Source organism: Merops nubicus, unplaced genomic scaffold (assembly GCF_000691845.1).
Source record: "Merops nubicus isolate BGI_N331 unplaced genomic scaffold, ASM69184v1 scaffold18590, whole genome shotgun sequence".
NCBI lineage: Eukaryota > Metazoa > Chordata > Aves > Coraciiformes > Meropidae > Merops > Merops nubicus.
This window is the reverse complement of record NW_008585033.1, coordinates 30,941-49,308: the sequence shown is the minus strand read 5'-3', so window position 1 is coordinate 49,308 and position 18,368 is coordinate 30,941. Positions and strand designations below refer to the sequence as shown.

At 42.3% G+C, this 18,368-nt stretch overlaps 1 protein-coding gene across 1 annotated transcript; it reads right to left on the bottom strand.

Annotated features, from left to right (window-relative positions):
- Positions 1–205: 205 nt before the first annotated feature.
- On the bottom strand, positions 206–15,762 carry LOC103778746 (BPI fold-containing family C protein-like). Its single transcript, XM_008946360.1, has 15 exons — positions 15,657–15,762; positions 15,164–15,275; positions 14,914–15,042; positions 13,337–13,492; positions 12,482–12,545; positions 11,626–11,686; positions 10,622–10,713; positions 8,666–8,839; positions 7,915–7,968; positions 5,627–5,797; positions 5,024–5,091; positions 3,648–3,690; positions 2,737–2,800; positions 1,897–1,973; positions 206–247 (listed from the first exon to the last, which is right to left on the bottom strand). The coding sequence occupies exons 1-15, from the start codon at positions 15,760–15,762 to the stop codon at positions 206–208; spliced, it is 1,413 nt and encodes a 470-aa protein (XP_008944608.1).
- Positions 15,763–18,368: the final 2,606 nt, after the last annotated feature.

Here is an 18,368-nt window from a genome sequence, read left to right as displayed (position 1 = left end):
CTGGGTCTGTTTGTTACCACTGTTCTACAGCCTAACCATTCCATCAGCTTTCTTTGCCTCTCCACATCACCCTTTGTGCCCAACCAGGATCCCATCACTCTTGTCAGAGCTTAAGTTACATGTTTTGGCATAATTGGACAGTGTTTAGCCTTGAGTCACATCATTGCTTTGAAGTCCATGCTTAACAAGTGGTCTCTCTTCTCCTTTAGTGTTTGTAGTGGACATCAGTAGAAATCAACATGTATCCCTGTGGGGAGAAGAACAGTCACTGAAGTGCTATGAATTACAAAATGAAGGGGGTTGTTTGCTTGGTTTTGTTGGAGGGGTATTATTTTGTTTTGTATTGTTTTAATTTCAACTCAATCCTGGTATTAAAGGTCAGGAAATCTACTGAGAATAGTTTAACATCGGAAGTAAATTATATTAAACTCTGTCCTTTGAACTATGCAAAAGAGTCCCAGTTTTCCTGGATACTATCACTTTGCACCATGCTAGGAACAGAAGGGACATCTAAAGATCCTACAGTCTGTGCAGGAAAGTTTATCTGGGCTTTGAGGGAACTAGGCAATCATCGCAAGTTGGGATTATTTTTTACCTAATTTGCGCCACTGAAGAATTAGCCATCTAATCTAGACTTGTCCTTAAGGCTTCCCCCATTGTCAGCTCATGTGGAGCAAGGGATCTGCAGAGAGCAGCCCATCACAGTCCAGTATGGTTATCTAGGAGAAGGGGGAAGAATTAGGTAAGTCTGTTCCTTCCTACAGACCACAGCCAGCAGGCTGAGACTGGAAGTGGAGACTATAGAACTAGCTTTTAAATAGGAATTCCATTCGTGTTGTTAGGGTATAGCAACTCTCCTGTGTCCTGTCTCATTCCCAGCTACTGGTGATGAAACTAATTAGAGAAAGTGAGGTGAGGAACAGGCCCCACAGAGAGACTAAAATCCTTAATTCATGGTTAGCGTATAAGGTTGTTGGCAGCTAGAGCCACTGAAAGCCGAATCCAAGCAATTACGCTTTGTAGGAACTGCATAGGTGGCTGCTGCCAGGTGTGTGGAATGCAAAAAAAAGATACAAAAACCTCTTTGTGTTTCCTTTCCGGAGTTGTGATTTGTACTTAACCACAAACCAGTATTTGAGAATGTCTCTGCAGAGCCAAAAATAACTGAGAAATTGGTAAACAAGTGGAGAAACATAACTAGCTGTACATTTTCTGTGAGTTCATTTGTCAGCAAAGCCCTGAAGCACTGACTGTCTAGCAACATACTCTGCGTTCAAACCAAGGGCCACAGTGTGTTGCCAGGGGCACAGAACATGGCATGATTTGAAGAAGAATAACCAGAAGCCAAAGAATATTTTCTGAGGGCTCCCTAACTACTTTTAATTAATAGCCTCAGCCATTATCACCAATTATTAACAAAATCCAGCCATCCCCAGTGCACAAAATCAAACTCCCCTCCTTCTCATCTTTCAACTATTCTTATTAAATTCAGCAGCACTGCGTGGATGGTGATAGCTCTAATTTGATTTGGTTGATCAAATTTAAATGAAATGTTAAAGGTAAACCTGTTTTCAAACAGTTGCAACTTGAAAGGCTGAGCAAGCTCTGCATTTCATCACTCCGTGGTTATGTATTCAATGCCATTCTAGCTTTTCTTCTCAAAGCAAGATAAACCTGTTTCTAATAGGATTTTACCTCTATTATAGAACTGATTTTAAACCCAGAGATTTTTACTGCTAAAGTAGCTCAAATCCAGTTTGTTTCTTGCACAGACAGAAGATAAATAAATGCTTAGCAGGAAAAAAAAAAAATAAAAAAAAAAAAAAAGAAAAGAAAAGACAAAAAGAAAGAAAGAAAAAGAGGAATAGCCTTTTTATAAGAATGCTAAAATCTCACCTGTACAATTGTAATGTGAGGTCTCATCAGGGTAACATTGGCCAGGTTAGGAAGAGGGAATCCTTTTGATAGTTTAGCTTAGAAAAATAGACAAACACAATGATTTAAGTATGCATTGGAAAGATAATAAATACCTGACCTTCAACAGTTTTGTTTATGCAGAGATATTACAACAATTAAACTCTTTGTCTTCACAAGCAGACCTTGGAGGCAGATATAATGCTCACTTACCAAGGGGGAAAAAGAGTTACAGATGCTTTTCTCTTGGCAGAGTGTTGCAGCCAAACCAAAGCATTTCACATTCAGTACATTACATACTTGGTGGTTTGTCCCTAGTGACCTGGGGCATTGTTAACAACAGCTCTAGCAACATTAGAACCTGGTCCCGTTTGTCTCAATTAATTAAAGAAGGCAAAGTTCCTCCCAGTACAGAGGGCTGGCACAAAGCTCTGTTTCCCCCCAGGGTGCTAAATAAGATTTATGGGAGGCAAAAGCCCTGTGCTGGTCTAACGAAGAGGAGTACACTTCACACACAGTGGCCTCAGGTAGGTGTGCAGACTAGAGACACATGCTTCTTCTCACTGATGCATCAGGGCCACCTTGAGTGGGGTGAAGGCAAATGTATCATGTGTTTCCAAGCCCTTTTTGCAGAACAGTGCCAGTGAGAGGGCACATTTAGACCCCCCACAGATCAGTCTACCTGTTCCACTGCTTACAGGCTGATGGTCATTTTCTGCTCAGGTTAATGGGAACTGGAAACTTAAGCAGAAAGTCAGAGGTTCTGAGAACCACCCACTCTGTTGGAAGCTTTTAAGCTGATGCTTTGAAATACAGCCTTACCATTAGCTGATGGCATGACTTCAGTCTGTAAAACATAAGACAGGATGTTCTCTAGAAGTGAGATCTGCCACAGACAAGAAAACCAAGTTAGTCATCACTTCCTGATAGAGGTAGAACTGTTGTGCCCTAATCCTGGATGGAGTTAGTAGGCTTGTGTTCAACTTTCAGCTCTCATTTGGCCTTAAAAGAGTCATAAACTCAAGTGACCTTTAGATCTTAGATCTTTGGAATGATGCGAAGGAAGTGAGATGCAAAACGCAAATGGCTCTGATCATGCTTGGACAACATTTTCAGTTAAAAGGGTCTGGGTCCTTATCTGTGAGGTAATTGATCAATAAAAAAGCAGGACCAGAACAGGCCTAATCCTTTCTCCTCAGCTACTCAGAACTGACAGATCATACTCAAAATTCAGCGACTCTCTGCAGAGGCAGGGTTTTCCCCTGCAAGGCTACAGCTGCACCCTTTCAGGCATCTGAGACTAGTATTTTGGCTCCTATTCCCTGCTGTGTTTCTGAGCATCTGTGATGAGCACGGGTGCTCCCCTTGGAGTGCCTCCGCCTCCACCCTGCATCTGATTGCTTAGACAGCACCTGCTCTGGCTGCTGCAGTTCAGGTTTCCACTGTGTCTTTCACCACAGAGATTTCAGAGATGTCTCTGCTTACTGATGAAATAGGAGAGACCACTCAGGGAAACTACAGAATATCTCTTTTTCAGAGCACTAATTTTCCCCAAAGAATATCCTTTTAACTCCACAGCAGAGAGGTGGCTGCCAGAAGACGGGAAAAGAGCCACCCAGGAACAAAGCCAAATGATTTAGAAATAAAACTAAAATTTAGCTGCTTAATCTTTAGCCTTGATACCACCAATATTCCTGGTTTGCATTTCCTATGTGCTTAACCTGTCTGCTTACCTCAAAGAAGCCAACGTTGGAGTGGGCTAGGGAGAACTGGAGCCTGAGGGAAAGAAGTGAAACAAGATGAGTCACTAGAAAGCATAAACACACCAGTCATGTGCAGACACTGCTGCAGAGCTCCGGGCCTTAAGAAACATCTGTAAAGAGACTTTGGAAGCAATATATTTTACACAATGCTACTGCCTCAAAGAGAAAGGGGTGGATTTCTCAGGGCATTGCTGAGCATGGATGCAGAAGTGTACCACTGAAAGGGCTGTAGCCAGCAGTGTGTGTGTGCTTCTCTTGCTGTGCTGTATGTGCTGTATTTTGGAAATCCTACGGGCAACTGACTTTACCAGGGCTAGCTTGCATCAAAGACTTGCAGGCTCTCAGATACTTTGCATCTACTTTTACATCTGCATAATGCTTTGATGTGAACCTTACTGAAGTGGGAAGAAAAATTCTGTTCATCCTATGGTACTGCTGTTGATCACTGTGTTGTTAATGTCTCTGTGTCCAGTTTCAAACACTTATTCAGTACATATCCATGTATCCAAACGTATCCACAACCTGGTTCTGATTTTCCACAGAAGCAGCATCCTGTCTCTCAGCACGTTCTAGGTTGTTCTCTCTGAGTATTGCTGCAGCAGTTGTTAACAGCAGTATCCTCCTCAGATTCCTAACATCTCTGGGCCCTGATGAACAGTGCACATTCTTAACCTGGTCACTGTTGTCTCAAGGGACTTTTGTGAAATCAGGTCCCACTTCCCAGCTGTGAGATCCTGGCACACAGAGCCTCTCTCTATAAAATGTGACATAGCAGATGTCTGAATGCCCAGGCCTCTGGTCTCCAGCTTTCTGACCCTTGGGAGTTGCAGAGCCTTAGCTGGACAATCTCGGCTATAGGAATATCATCAGCACAGGGGATCTGCAAGGGTCCAGGTTCTCTACCATAGACCCCTCTGCACTTTTCTAGTGGCACAGGTGGGCTAGAAGGAGGTTGCATCTTACCAGCTAGAAAGGGAGAAGGCAAGCTCTCAAAGGATTTATGGTCATTGCAACTTCCCTGCACACTTCATTTATGTAGCTCAGAGGGGAAGTAGATGACAGGAGCAGAGAAGTCCAATGAGACCACTGCCTTGCAGCAATCTACAGCTGGTGGGCAGACCCTTGGGGACTGTGGAAATTGTCACAGAGAAGCTTCCAGACTCCTCCAAACTGTACAGGTACAGACACAGAGAGAATTAGAGAATCTAATGGAGATGAACTCACCAGGGACACACATTCATTAAATTCTGGTTATCTGATCATCTGCCTAAATTGCTAATGTTGGGATTGCTAACACTTCTAAATGGGTGGAAATAATCTCCATCCCAGGAAACTGGTTGAATTACCTGTTCAAACATAGTGAACCCATCAATTTCTGGTCAAATATATTTGAAGCAATGCTGATGTTGGCTGCCTGCAGAAGAAAGAAACACTGGGTTACCAGACGTAAAAAAAACCAGGACCCTTGCTATGAATTAATCAAAAGTACAGTTATATACAGAAGCTGGTTCACGTAGATGCAACTTTCTCCCTAGCCCATGGCCCATGCAAGGCTGCACAGAGTAGATGTCTGCTCTGTCTGAATGGCACTGACAAGAGCTGAAATGTAGGTAATGACATTTCACTAATCAAAGACATTTTCAGTTAAATGAACAAGTTGCCAAGAGGCATTTCTCATGCCCGTGGAACTGTCATTTCAGAGAAGAAATTTTGGTTAATCAGAGTCACTATATGTTTGGATTTTTCTCTATTTATAGGAGAATGTTCCTTCCCATAGAAATGTCCTATAGGTTAAGTGAGGCCACACAGGCACCAGCTATGACTAAGAGGAATTTGCATGTTTAAGTACTGGAAATCTGTCACTTTGTTTCTTGTACAGAGTTTTAACTGAAGGAATGGACAAACATATTTAACTCTGAGTTATGCGTCACCTTGTTTGTTGTACTTACTATGTTCATTGTGAACAATGACTGGGTGGTTGAGTCTGGTAGAACAGCAAACACCTCCATAGAGCCCTGAATCTCTACTGTGAAGGAATCCTGCTCTAAGCTGATGATAGGAATTTCAGTAGCCATTAGCTTCATCATCACTGGGTAGGGTGTAACTGAATATTCAGCTACCTGTAAAGTTCCAAGACAAAATTAAAAAAAAAAGACAGAAAAGGACTTTTCTTGTAGAACAGATCAGAATATTGGATTTTCTCATTCTTGAAGCAATCATTTTGAAGTGGTTCCTTAAGAGTAAGGACAGCTGCTAACATAAATCATAGAATCATAGAATGGTTTGGGTTGGAAGGGACCTTCAAAGCTCATCTAGTCCAGCCTCCCCACAGTGAGCAGTGACATCTTCAATGGGATCAGGTTGCTCAGAGCCCTGTCCAACTTGACCTTGAATGTTTCCAGAGATGGTGCACCTACCACCCCTCTGGACAACCCGTGTCAATGTTTCACCAGCCTCATTATAAACAATTTGTTCCCTATATTTAGTCTAAATCTACCCTTTTTTAGCTTAAGACCGATAACTCTTGTCCTGTCACAATAGACCCTCCTAAAAAGCCTGTCCCTGTCTTTCTTATAGGCCCTCTTCAAGGCCTGAAAGGTCACAACAAGGTCTCCCTGGAGCCTTCTCTTCTCCAGGCTGAACAACTTCAACTTGCTCAGCCTTTCCTCACAGTACAGGTGTTCCAGCCCTCTGATCATCATCTGGGTCCTTCTCTGGACCTGTTCCAACAGGTTCATGTCCTTCATGTGCTGAGGATTTGAGAGCTGGATGCAATACTCCAGGTAGGATCTTACCAGAGTGGAACAGAGGGGCAGAATCACCTCCCTCGACCTGCTGGCCACACTTCTTTTGATGAAGCCCAGGATATGGTTGGCTTTCTGGGCCGTGGGCACAGATTGGTGGCTCATGTCCAGCTTTTTATCTACCAGTACCCCCAAGTACTTCTCCACAGGCCTGTTCTCAATCCTTTCACTCTCCAGCCCATATTGATACTGAGGATTACCCTGACTCAGGTGCAGGGCCTTGCACTTGGCCTTGTTGAACCTCATGAGGTTCACCCAGACCTACTTCTCAAACCTCTGTAAGTAATTATTTCAAGCAAGCAGGAAGTAGAAGTGGTGATGGATTATTAGCCTTGGCCACATCAGGAATGCAGTCAAAAGTTTCTTCCACTCTAGGAATACAATTTCTTCTATATTACTTTGAGATAAATTAAATACTCCTTTATGAACATAGGAAAGGAATGGAAAATGGGTGTGATGCTTAAATCACACAATAAAAGAGCTCAGGAGTAGTTTTCTTTGAGACTGACACATCTCATGAGACAGGTTCCTGCTCTGGACTGTCCTCAGAGAAGCCTCACTCTGTCCATTAGCTGAAGAGCAAGCAGGCTCACCAGGTTCATTACTTAGAACAGAGGGGGTGGAATGTCAACACCAGTGCTCATGCTATTTTACAGAGCAGAACGTGTCCTTGAAGCATCCTTTGAGTTCTGAGAGGGAAACTTGATATCATCCAGGAAGCATACAAGGATGTGAAGTTCTTCGAACTATGAGTTCGCTTTCATCCAGTCTCTGTATTCATGGTCTAGGGTCTCTTAAGCTCATTTTTGGTTTCTCATTCTGTCTGAGAAGGCTGGTGGAAGCCATGCATGCTCATATTCTCTGTCCTGTTATATTGATCTCCTCCACCCAAAATAAGTGGAAATCCTGTGCATCTGCCTTGTCTGTTCCACAGATTTAATATTTCCTGGCCAAGTGTTAGCTCAGTATCCTGCACATGGCCACTGTAGTCCCTCCCGAGGCCTCTACTGGATTTGTTTCTGCTAGACATTTACAGGCTAGCAGTGAAGCAAAGGCAGTTATGCAGATTTGGGCAGAAGAAAGGTGTCATTTCTGAACTGAGGCACTCCCAGAAGTCTTTCAAAGCAGGATTCATGACTGGAACCTTTTTCCTGCCTAGAGCTGGTTTTAGATGGGAACAGCTGTGGCTTGGGCCCAGTGCCCAGAGTAAAGCTTGATGTGCAAGATTATGGGCCAGGTTTGGTAACAGTGCAAGTCATTCAGCTCATTTTTGGTGTGAGAAGTGACAAGTCTCATCTGTTTCACTGTTACAAGGCACACGTGCCTGCTTCTCCACTGCAAGAGACCTGTTGATCCCACAAGCCTTTGGGATACACCAGTAGTGAGGCTTCTGAAACCCACACTAGGTGGTTTGTGGAAAGACTGATACTCACCTCAGGGATGATACTGCCAAATATCTCTGTGCTTATATTAAAATAGCTGCAAGTCTGGAGGAAAAAGAAAAGAAAAAGGAAACAAACAAATTTACCAGATTTTACCTTCATGGTCAGCTTTTCTCCATATGCATTATTGATGTCATTTCAATGAATCTTTGATTTTATACCTCTCAGAAGTATTCTTAAGGAACTCAGTATACTTAAAGTTGATTCCCAATAATATACAGCAACATACTTCCTGGGAAAGCAAATGCTTAATATTCATTATAGTTTGGGTTGCATTCTACAGGTTTTGGTACTTACTGAACCTCCTCGTAACAGGCTAGCCGAGTCTGCTAGCCTCCAAGCCCCAGCTATTGTGCTTTGACCTACGCTTTGCTTCCATGGCCCCTGTAGTAATTTGAGCGTAAAGGCCCCTCAGAAAACAGCCACGAAGGCTGCTAAATTCCCCAGAGTAAATGTTCATCTCAGAAAAGTCTATGCCTCAGGTCTACAAAGACTTTCTTTTCTGAGTAAAGCTGCCAGCATTTGGTACCTTGCTCAGTGGGATTAGGCAACCTGGCCTGAGGCATCTATATAGAGCGTAATAAAAGAGCATAACAGTACCCTGGTGTTTCTGATCTACAGCCTCAGGACTTTACAGGGCAATTAGCAGATTTATACTGCCACATACTGACAACTGGCAGGTCAAAGCCCCATCTCGGATGACCTGAGCCACTCTGACCCCTTTCCTCTGTGTCCTACTCACCTCTTCTGTAATGGTGATGTTGAAGGCCCCTGCAGTGTAGTACGCAAACGAGGAGGTCTGAAAGAAATACTCAGAGAAGGCAAGGTAGAGCATAGAGTCGTGTTGGGCTGGTATAGTGAAGGGAGGTGCCACATACGGGGGACCAGTATAGTTTCCAGCTGGGTAGACTGTCCCCTGAAAGTTATTGTCAGAGATAAAAAAAATCAGAGTCAAAATATGACTTTAAAGTGACTGCAGACAATTAATGCTACAAAGAGTTAATGCTACTTTCCTTTCCCTTGCTCAGGCTACTTGTTTGGTGTATAAATAAGTACATAGGGCGTCCTGAAGCCTTGGTGCTTTCAAGCAGATGCTGAAGACAAGTTCCAGAGATTTAACACCTTCAACTTAGATCTATCTTTGAGATGCTGATCTCAAAAGAGACTGCTGACTGAAGTCAGTCTACCACCTCAGAAAACAAAGCCTCTAAATTAAGGGTATATATATTGCATGAAGAACATGACTAAGGGTCCTCCTCACTGAAAAGCTTTACTATCTCCTTTCCCCATCTGTATGAATTTAAGTTGGTAATTTGTGCAGACAAAAGAATGCTGATGAAAGAGAAAGTTATGTCAGACAATCCTAAAACCACCTACATTGTCTTGCATTATCCATAATATTAGCCAAAGCTTGAAGATCTGATACTTCCAAATACATCTGGGTGAAACAAAAAGGTAAAACTGATGTAGAGCAATGAAGGGACTTGGAGATTAAGGGGTTTTTTTTGTATTACTTTATTAGTCCCCCCTTTCTGTTTCATCTCAAAAGTACTTTATGTGTCTATTTTCTCAGCTCCTCCCCATGTTTTTTCAGGACTATCAAAATGCTTACAAAATGCTGAGTTGCTTTGCCATGACCTCCACATTCAATCCTCACTTGCTGGATTTAACAGTTACTCACTTTATATTTTCCCCTCATGTTGCATCTTATGTGGGACAGTAGTCTTGTAAATAGCCATGATATTACCTCTTTAGTCTACCTCAAATCCCTGCTTAAAATCTAGTTGCTACAATACCTAGAAGAGCTTGACAGCAGCCACAGACCTAATGTACTGAAACCAGTCTACCATACTGACTGATAGTGGCTTATTGTTCCTTTGTGTTCCTGCCTCTCTTGTTTCCTTGTTGTCTCTTGTTTATACGTCATTTATAAGATTTTTGTGACAAGACTGTCTTTTCATTCTCCCTTTGTAGAGCACCTAGCACAAGGCATCTGAAACTTAATTAAGGATTCTGGATACTGTGATGATGATAACAATCCTCAACCAAATCACCTTACACAGAATGACAAGTAATTCTAGAATTAGGAACTAGTCTGATTTTAGCTTCAATACATAAAGAGTTTTTTTCCTTTGTTTGAAAGAAACTTCCAGGCCTGTGAACTCAGCAGCACTCCATGGGCTCCCATGCTTTTTCAAGGGTCTTCTGTCTTCCCATTCAAGGTGCTAGAGGCTTAATTCTTGCTCCTAGAGTTTTGCTCTTTCTTTTCCTCTCTCACCTGACTGTGGACACATCTAGTTAGTGCAATGTGTAGAAAACTTCCCCTGACTGTCTGAACAAAGAATTTCCAGATATTAAGCATCAGTGAGAGAAGGATGAAGGTGGATATCTTTTTTCTCTCTTTTCCCTTTATCTTTTTTCTTTGAACTTGCTTAGATGGCTTCTACTGCCATTTGCTATAACCAACTCAATGGCAATTTAAAAAAAAAAAAAGGATTTAAAGTAATTCATTTTACAACTAGAATGTTACGAACTATTACAATACCAAATACAATAGAACTTTGAAATATATCTACTCAGATACTGTCAGATACTAAGTTTTAACCTTCAGAACAGCAATCATGTTCATCTTAGAAAGTGGATCATATGATGGTTAAGACCCATGGCAATCCTGGCAAATAGCAATACAGGCACTTACCTTTAAGTCCAGGTCAATGAATGGTTGGGATACTGCTGGCAAGCTATTTAAGGAATAGTCCACTTCAGCCAAATCATCAATTAGCATTCGGACTGTAAGGATGGTAGATAAGGCAAAATACCCAATATTACAAAAAGAACAGAAAGATTTTTATGTATACTTAAAACTAATTCAGTTCCTGAAGGAGAATGACACAAGTTACTCCAGAGAGTAGGGAAAAACAGAGCCAGGGACCTCTTAACATGCCTTCTGACCCAAGTCGTGATGTTTCTACTGGCAACTTCTTTAAAGCACTTTCTTTAGTTTACCTAATGTTTTCTCATTGTGGAAAAGAAAATTTGGTCTAACCAAAAAAAGGAAATGGCCATACTAGTGCTTCAGGGAATAAGGGGTACTGGTATTTTTTGTCAAGCAGTTGTGAGAGCATTCAAAGTGCCTCTAACTTGCAAATACTTCCCCTGAAGGGTGGGTGCCTGATTTGCTTAGGTGCTTGTGTTTTGCACCTGGTATCTGCCCAGCACTTTGGGTGTCTTAGACGCCTGCAAACCTAACCCAAAATGGTTAAAATGAGAAGTTTTTTTTTTTTTTTCAAAGGAGCTTTTTTCACTTTGCCTTAGGCAAGTAAAATAATTTTCAGGCAGGCTAGGAGAACAGGCTTCAGCTTATAAAGTTCTTCCTGTGCAGGAGGACCCAGAGCATGGGAGGGAAGTAAAAATTGCTATAGCATCAGTGCTGTGTGGTCTCTAAGTGGCATTTCTGATGACAGAAGTGCAAATTGCTATGTTTGCAAGTTGTGAATCTCTCCCAAGTCCTTGGCTTTGCAGAAACACTCTTTTCTTGTCCAAGTACTACTCCCTTTATTTAACTGGTTCTGTAAGCAAGGGAGGAGACAGATCAGAGGATGTGATAGAGCTCCTGGAGGCTTTGCTGACCAGCTGCTCTTACGGAAGCTGCCGAATTTCACTAACAGGAGAGAGGAGGAGAAGATAGCACTAGTGACTCACCATTCAGTGACCGGAGATCTTCATCTATCAACCGGATCCCAGATCTGATGTTGGGACATGACTGTGTAAAAGCACACTCAAGTTACGGTCTGACTAGTGTGGACCTGTAAGCACCTCTTACCTATGTGCCAACAAATCTTTCTGCTTACGTGACACACATTGCAGCATTTGTTTGTCAAAACAGCCAAACCAGCTTTTCTTCAGGTAGTTGGTTCCCCAGGTTTTCTGCTTGGTGCCATGTAAGCACGTCGTGTGTCAGAGCTGCCTTTAGGCAACAAGGTGGGAAGTTTCCAAAGGCAGCCTGATGGGGGTGACAAAACCACAGCCTTAATAGCGCACGGAGGCCGAGGTCTCACCTTGGTCTCTCGGGAGAGATCCCTGCCCCAGGGCAGAATCACAGGGATCTCAAGCTCTGCCTGTTTCCTCTTAGAAGGCCTGGGCAGCTTGTCATCAGAGCTGCGCAGCTCTTTGATACAATGAAGTTTAAATACGACATACGATCAGGGCACATACTACAGCTCTGTGCATATGTTTGGGCTGCTGAGTACGAAAATGACCCAAAACTCAGGATGCCAGCTGGTACATAGTCAGAGACTTATTCTGCACTGGAATGGGGAAATAACTATGTTTTTCAGCCCTATGGCTGCCTTGGTTGAGCCCAACTGTGGACTAGTCAGTATCTTGGCCTTGAACTTTGCACTTTATCTGGAAGCATTTTTGCAAAATGGTGACTGTGGTGATGAAACCAGAATAGGGCTATATTATGTTTCTGGTTCTTCCTTTGCCAAGATCACAGCACTAACTTGTAGAAGTCATATTCCTTAAACTTTGTCCCTACACATCTTGAAAGGCTTACGTTAGTGACCAAGCTCCTGTGAATGGGTTTCTTCAGATACTTGATAAAGAAGTTATGCAGGAAGCTAGAGGAAAGGAAGAAAGCAATTCATGGGTCAAGTACTACAATCATTAACAGGAAATCAGATATCTCTGCAGAACATGCATTTAATGGCCCCTAAGTGTGATATTGTAGCACACAAGGGAGCTTTCTGAAATGGAACAACTATCAGAGAGCCACCATTTAAAAGGAGATCATTTCACCACTAAGCATCTCAGTAATTAGCCTGTATATATTCATCTTTATGAATAAGGAATTCTTCCTATTACCACTGTCATGTATACACACAGAATAAATAAGTAGTCTCTGCACTAGGAACTTCTAATACAAGTAAAAACAAACAAAAAAACCAAACCCAAAGCCAGGTGAGAAGAGTTATATTCAGACAGTGAAAAAAGTACAAGAAAGTAAGGAAATAATGTTACGCAGGGTTGTAACCAGAGGTAAACCAGACAGCAGTCTGGTTCTGTTCAGTTTTTATAGTACTATGACTAACAGTACTTAAAGCACAGTACCGGCATATAGCTTCTACCTAGAGCTGAAGATTAGAGCAGTATTTGGAAAGAACTGAGTGCTGAAGGGGTACAGAGGATTGTTTGATGCTGTCTTTAGACTCTACTCAAATTCCAGTGTGCACAAGTACAAAGACAAAGGTCAAATTTCGTCATTTTAACATTGAATTAGGGCCCTGATTCTCACCTGTGGTGTCTGCAGATGCCTAAAAGCAATTCTGGGTGCCCTGTTTTGTGACATTATCTTTGTATCACTCATTGACAGTTATTTTCTCTCAGAGTATAGCAGATCTCTTCCACTTACCCACTTTTTCCACTCAACTTGATGTCTATATCACCAGAAGTTGTCCGGCAGCTGGTAAGCGATATTGATGTATGACCTGTATCATCCAGGGGTGTTGAAAAGATTGCCGTAACAAACACCTTGGAAATGTACACTGTGCTTCTTCCACTGTCTCTGCTGCATAAAGTAAAAAAATATAAACAACCTATTTTTACTGAACATTCAAGAGTAATTCTCAGACTCTCTTCTGCTCACTGAAGTTGTTTCTGAATACTTTTTATTAAATTTCTCTTAATGAAAATAAATTTTAATCAGGCCTGAAAAGAATCAAGTATTCTATACAGGTTTCCACTTGGAAGTTTTGGAAGGTGATGAGTTTGGGAAATAAATACTTTACTTTTTGAAAGTATTTTGTACCACATACAAGACCTGTGCCCACAGGAGGCAGAGCTGGGATAAGCTTGATATGAGACAGGCTTATATCAAGGTACACTGCAAGAGAGCTGTACTGGGATCTAATCTACCGGTGTCTGAGAAGGGTCCATACAAACCCATGTCAGGGCCTGGAGTGCCCCAATGGTCTCTGTGCCCTCTTCCTTACCTCTCCTAGGCGTTTTTGGCAGTGTGTGCTCCAGATCAGTTCCAGTGTGGTAAAGCTCTGTTATTTTGAATCAAGTAGTTCATAACTTGGTTATGAGAAAGAGCTCCTGAAAAGCCTCATTGGAAGTCTCTATCCTTGTTTTATGAACTGCTCAGCTCTTGGCTTGAGCTATGTTGTAGGTACACCTATGTGATACCTTGTACTTAGTTAATCTTGGTGTTTTGCTGGTATGAATTCCTGGCTTTGCTTCAGACCTGCCTTTTCACTGTGGACTTGCCTGGCAGTCTGGACTGGTGGCTGTTCCTGGTCACTGCTACCAACCTGCACTGCTTGCCTGTTTTGGGTACTTGCCGGTGGGGGTACTGCCCCTTCGGCCATACCATCACCACTGCTCCCAGGAGGCAAGCAGCCAGCCCTGCTGTCCCTGACAGTGAAGTGCAGATTCAAGACTGATGTAGTTCAGTCAGCTTAGCAGTATTGGTGATATGAGCTGTGGGGAACAGGAGGAAGGATTTCTTTCCCCTGAAACAGCCTGGGACCAGCGAGGTGTGGAGACTGCTCTGAGGATACTGCCATTTACTCATCCATCTTTCCATCAGCTTCCACACTTTGTCTCTTGGAGGCATAGCACAGGGTTTCAAACAGTGCAGCTGCAGTAGGAGAGTTTATTGTGACCCACTGTACTACAATTTTTCTAAGTGTGTCATTAGCTGGCAGGTGGGACAATGACAGCATTCAGCTAGAGCATCAGTTCTTTACTACTGCTATTCACTGAGGGGTTTCTCAGCTGTGGGCTCTTTATCAGTGCTCATGGCTGAGGGGGCAGGTGCTGTCTCCCAGCAGCAGACCTGCTGAGAAAGGTAAGTCTGTACTCCTGGGTTACTACTACTAGCTGGTAAAGAGAACCTCTGCCATAAAGGGGTCACAAGAAAAAATATGCATTTTTATCTTCGTAGTCTCCATCGAGAAAAATCCCAGGACACGAGGCTGTACATACAACATCCATGTCCTTATGTTCCAGTTCATATCGATGGTTAGAGAAGCATTTCCAATCAGCAGTTTTATCCCAGTTCCAGGTATGAAGGAGATGGAAGCACTGGGGAATTCAACAGCAGTGACATGTATTCTAGAGCATGAGGGAGACAAAGGAGAGAAAAGGAAAAGTTAGTATTCCAGAAGTCAGGGTGAACACAAACCAAGATGTAAATTTCAGTCAAACACAAAGTGCCCCAGGAGAGGATACTTACCCTGAGATGTTGTATTTGATATTACCAAGCCCAAATTTCTCATGGCCACTCAAATCAGGGAAGTGCTCCTTCTCCATATTCTGCTTCAGAATTTCCAGCCCAACTTCCTTGGCTACAAGAAAACAGTGGTCAGTTCAGTTGCCTTTGATACTGCCTGGGAGTTTATAGTTATATGCTTCTGGTTTAGGAGATGGGATGGACACAGAGTCAGACAGAAAAATCTGAGATTCAACAGTGCTATTTCAGATCTCACTCCTAGTCATGACAAGAGTTGAACTTACTGATTCAATATGTGAAATCAAATGAACCTTGATGTCATGCACAATGATGTCAAGCAGCTTCCTCTATCTACTATATTATGCTCTTAAAAATTTCATTTTCTTTATAGCCTGTGATCAGGTCATTTCCCTCCACTGCTGTTGGTTCCTAGGATATCTGCCACACCAGGATTCAATGCAATACCACCACCAGATCCTGAAAACATCACACATACCGTATTCCAACCCCTTCTGGGTAATTCTCACTTTGACTCCAGGCTTGGCGTTGAGTTGCCCACTAAGCAAACTCAAGAGCAGGAGAGAACAGCAAATCTTCACCATCTTCCTTGTTTTTTACAGGACCTGTTAATAAATATTTATAATGATAGTAGAAGTTCATGCTATGACTCGTTGTGGCTGTACTCCCTTTTCCCTTCCTGGAGTGAGCTGTTCTGACACCATCTTTGCCTCCAGAATGGATGAAGTGGAAAGCCCAGCAACCATGGAAGAGAGGACCTGCTCTGCACAGATTGTTAGAGAAATCAAGCCCCTTGTGCTAGACAAGAACAGTCAGTCTATTCACCATCACAGGGAGTGGAGAAAGCACTTGGGATACATCCTCCTGGACACATCCCATTGAAAGGGAAGTGGCATTGAATTTTTAGGCTGTAATTTGATTTTCCTCTAGTTAGTGAAATAAGAAGCTTGTTTTTTGCAGAATGCATGGTGCTCTCAATGCCTCCTGGTGGTCCCACAGTTGTCATTGGATCTTACCACTTTGGAAAACCTGTTCAGCTCAGTTACAGACACTGATATCTCCATTTTAGGAACCACTTATTAAGATCTTAACCATAACTTTAAGAAGCACTTTATGTTCCTTCCCAACAGTCAATACAAGAAAATAATTTTGTGCCAGTGGACAACATTTTCATATCCCCTAGTCTGCATATTAATAAATGCATTAAGTTTTATCCAAAAGCTCTCCTCGCAAACTTCATGGCCAAATGGATGTTCATTTTTGTTTTTCTTATTCCCATTAAGCCACTTTTTTGCCCATGGAGAATAACAGCATGGTTGTCCATTCACAGATAAGAGTCTTCAAAGTATGCTATAACAACAAATTGGTAAAGGCAATGTAAATACCTTTACTAATAATTTACATATTATTGCTAGTCTCTTGTTCCTTTTAACTTGTTTGGACTCATCAGCAAAGGACTCCACTCTTTTATCATCTCCTCTTGGAAAATTTTAAAGGGAATGTTCATAGCTTAGACAGTGACTTAATATCCAGGACAAAAAAATATCATTTATCACTCACAGAAATTTGCCCTTCCCCTTTAATTAGAACCACTCCAAAATTAGGTCTCTCATCTAAGACAGAGTGGAGAGGGATATATGCTACCTATCTTAAAACAAATTGCCCTGTGGGGAGTGCTCATTTTCCTCCTGTAACAACAGGATTCAATGCCTACCTCTGAAGTGAGTCAAGGTAGGCAAACTGAAGCTATACCAGTTATATATATACTATGTGCCAGTGGTGACCAGTCACTGTATGGTTGTGGGGTGATCCTTCAATTAATGGAGACCTTCCACACTGCCTGGTCACTCTTCACATAGAAAACCTGCTCTTAGAGACACAGATGCCTTCTGAAAGAAACCTATCTTTTGGACTCTGCCAACAAGTAACTTGTCAATAACCAGAGACAATTTACTTTCTGACAGTAAGCTCTGCTAACTGCAGCTTTTCTAAAATACTGTGAACAAGACCTGTCACACCTTTTGATGACATGAAAAAAATCAGCAGCATGCACCCCCTTCCCTCAGCTGCCCCAAAATAAAAAAACAACCTATCCAAAACCAACCCCAAACCCTAAGCAGAAACACATAATAAATATACGGGTAGCACCATTGACTGGCTGTGCAGTGGATGATCATTCAGCTCTCCCTGCCTTCTCATGCATGCCTCACAGCAGTTCTCCATGGCTCTGCAGGATTTACCACAGGGCTAGTGAAAGAGTGAAACGAGTTTCCACTCCAGGGGCTTCTGTGATTGTATTTAAACTGAGATGGAGCTGTGCTGTATGAACCACAGGCTACCTGTAGTGTGGGAGCCACAAGCCGTTGCTGCCAGCACGGTCTCCCAGGTAGAGTGGGAGAAGCTGCCTTGATGGAGAATTTTAAAAACATACTGGACAAAATCAGAGCATGGTTTTGATTTTTTTCTCCCAGAGCTGGGAACAGTCCTCTCTGGAGTTACCCGTTGTCTGAAGCTGACAGTGTGAATGGCAAACAGGTCACATTATTACGGTTTTCCTTATTCCCAGTTACCATGCTGCACTATGAAGAGATGAAAATACATCAAAGTGTCTTTTCTAGAATTACGTTTATGTAAAAAATGTCTTCAGTTACTACAGGGCTGTTGAAGAGCTGGGATGAAGCCACCTAGAAACAAACAGTTGCCTCTCTCCCAGTACCTGAAAAATTGCTTTGAGAGGTACAATATGCCTCAAACCTCTAAAATGTTTTCAGTTATGATCATAATTTAAGCAAACTGCAAAATTATGAGATAACATTGACTCAGCCTTTGTGTAACAGTTTCAAGCAGTCCCCCAGAACACCTTTGCCTTTTAGTAAGACTAATATTTCCTTTGTAACTGACAGAAATTGAGAGGTGAAAGAAACATACTTTGCCGGCAGAACAAAACCAAAGTTCTTGACATAGGCATAGTTCGTATAACTTAAGATATCAAAATTTAGCCAGATTCAGCTACATCTATCTCTTCCCAACAAAGCCAGTACACAACAAAAGTAATCACAATGTATTTGTTACTGTACCTCTCCTCCAAAGGTGGAAGTGAAGTCCCTTGCTGTACCAGACCACACGGCTGAGGAAGCTGCAGGGAAAACCTTCTGCAGACACCACCTTGTCTTTTAAAGGCAAGAGCTGG

Excerpts from the sequence above, each read along its gene's own strand:
- LOC103778746 (XM_008946360.1), bottom strand. The coding sequence starts at position 15,762 with ATGGTGAAGATTTGCTGTTCTCTCCTGCTCTTGAGTTTGCTTAGTGGG. Across the intron at positions 10,714-11,625 it reads AGATCTCCGGTCACTGAATG|TCCGAATGCTAATTGATGAT; the intron begins GTGAGTCACTAG and ends CCATCCTTACAG. Across the intron at positions 1,974-2,736 it reads AGTCATGCCATCAGCTAATG|CTAAACTATCAAAAGGATTC; the intron begins GTAAGGCTGTAT and ends TATTTTTCTAAG.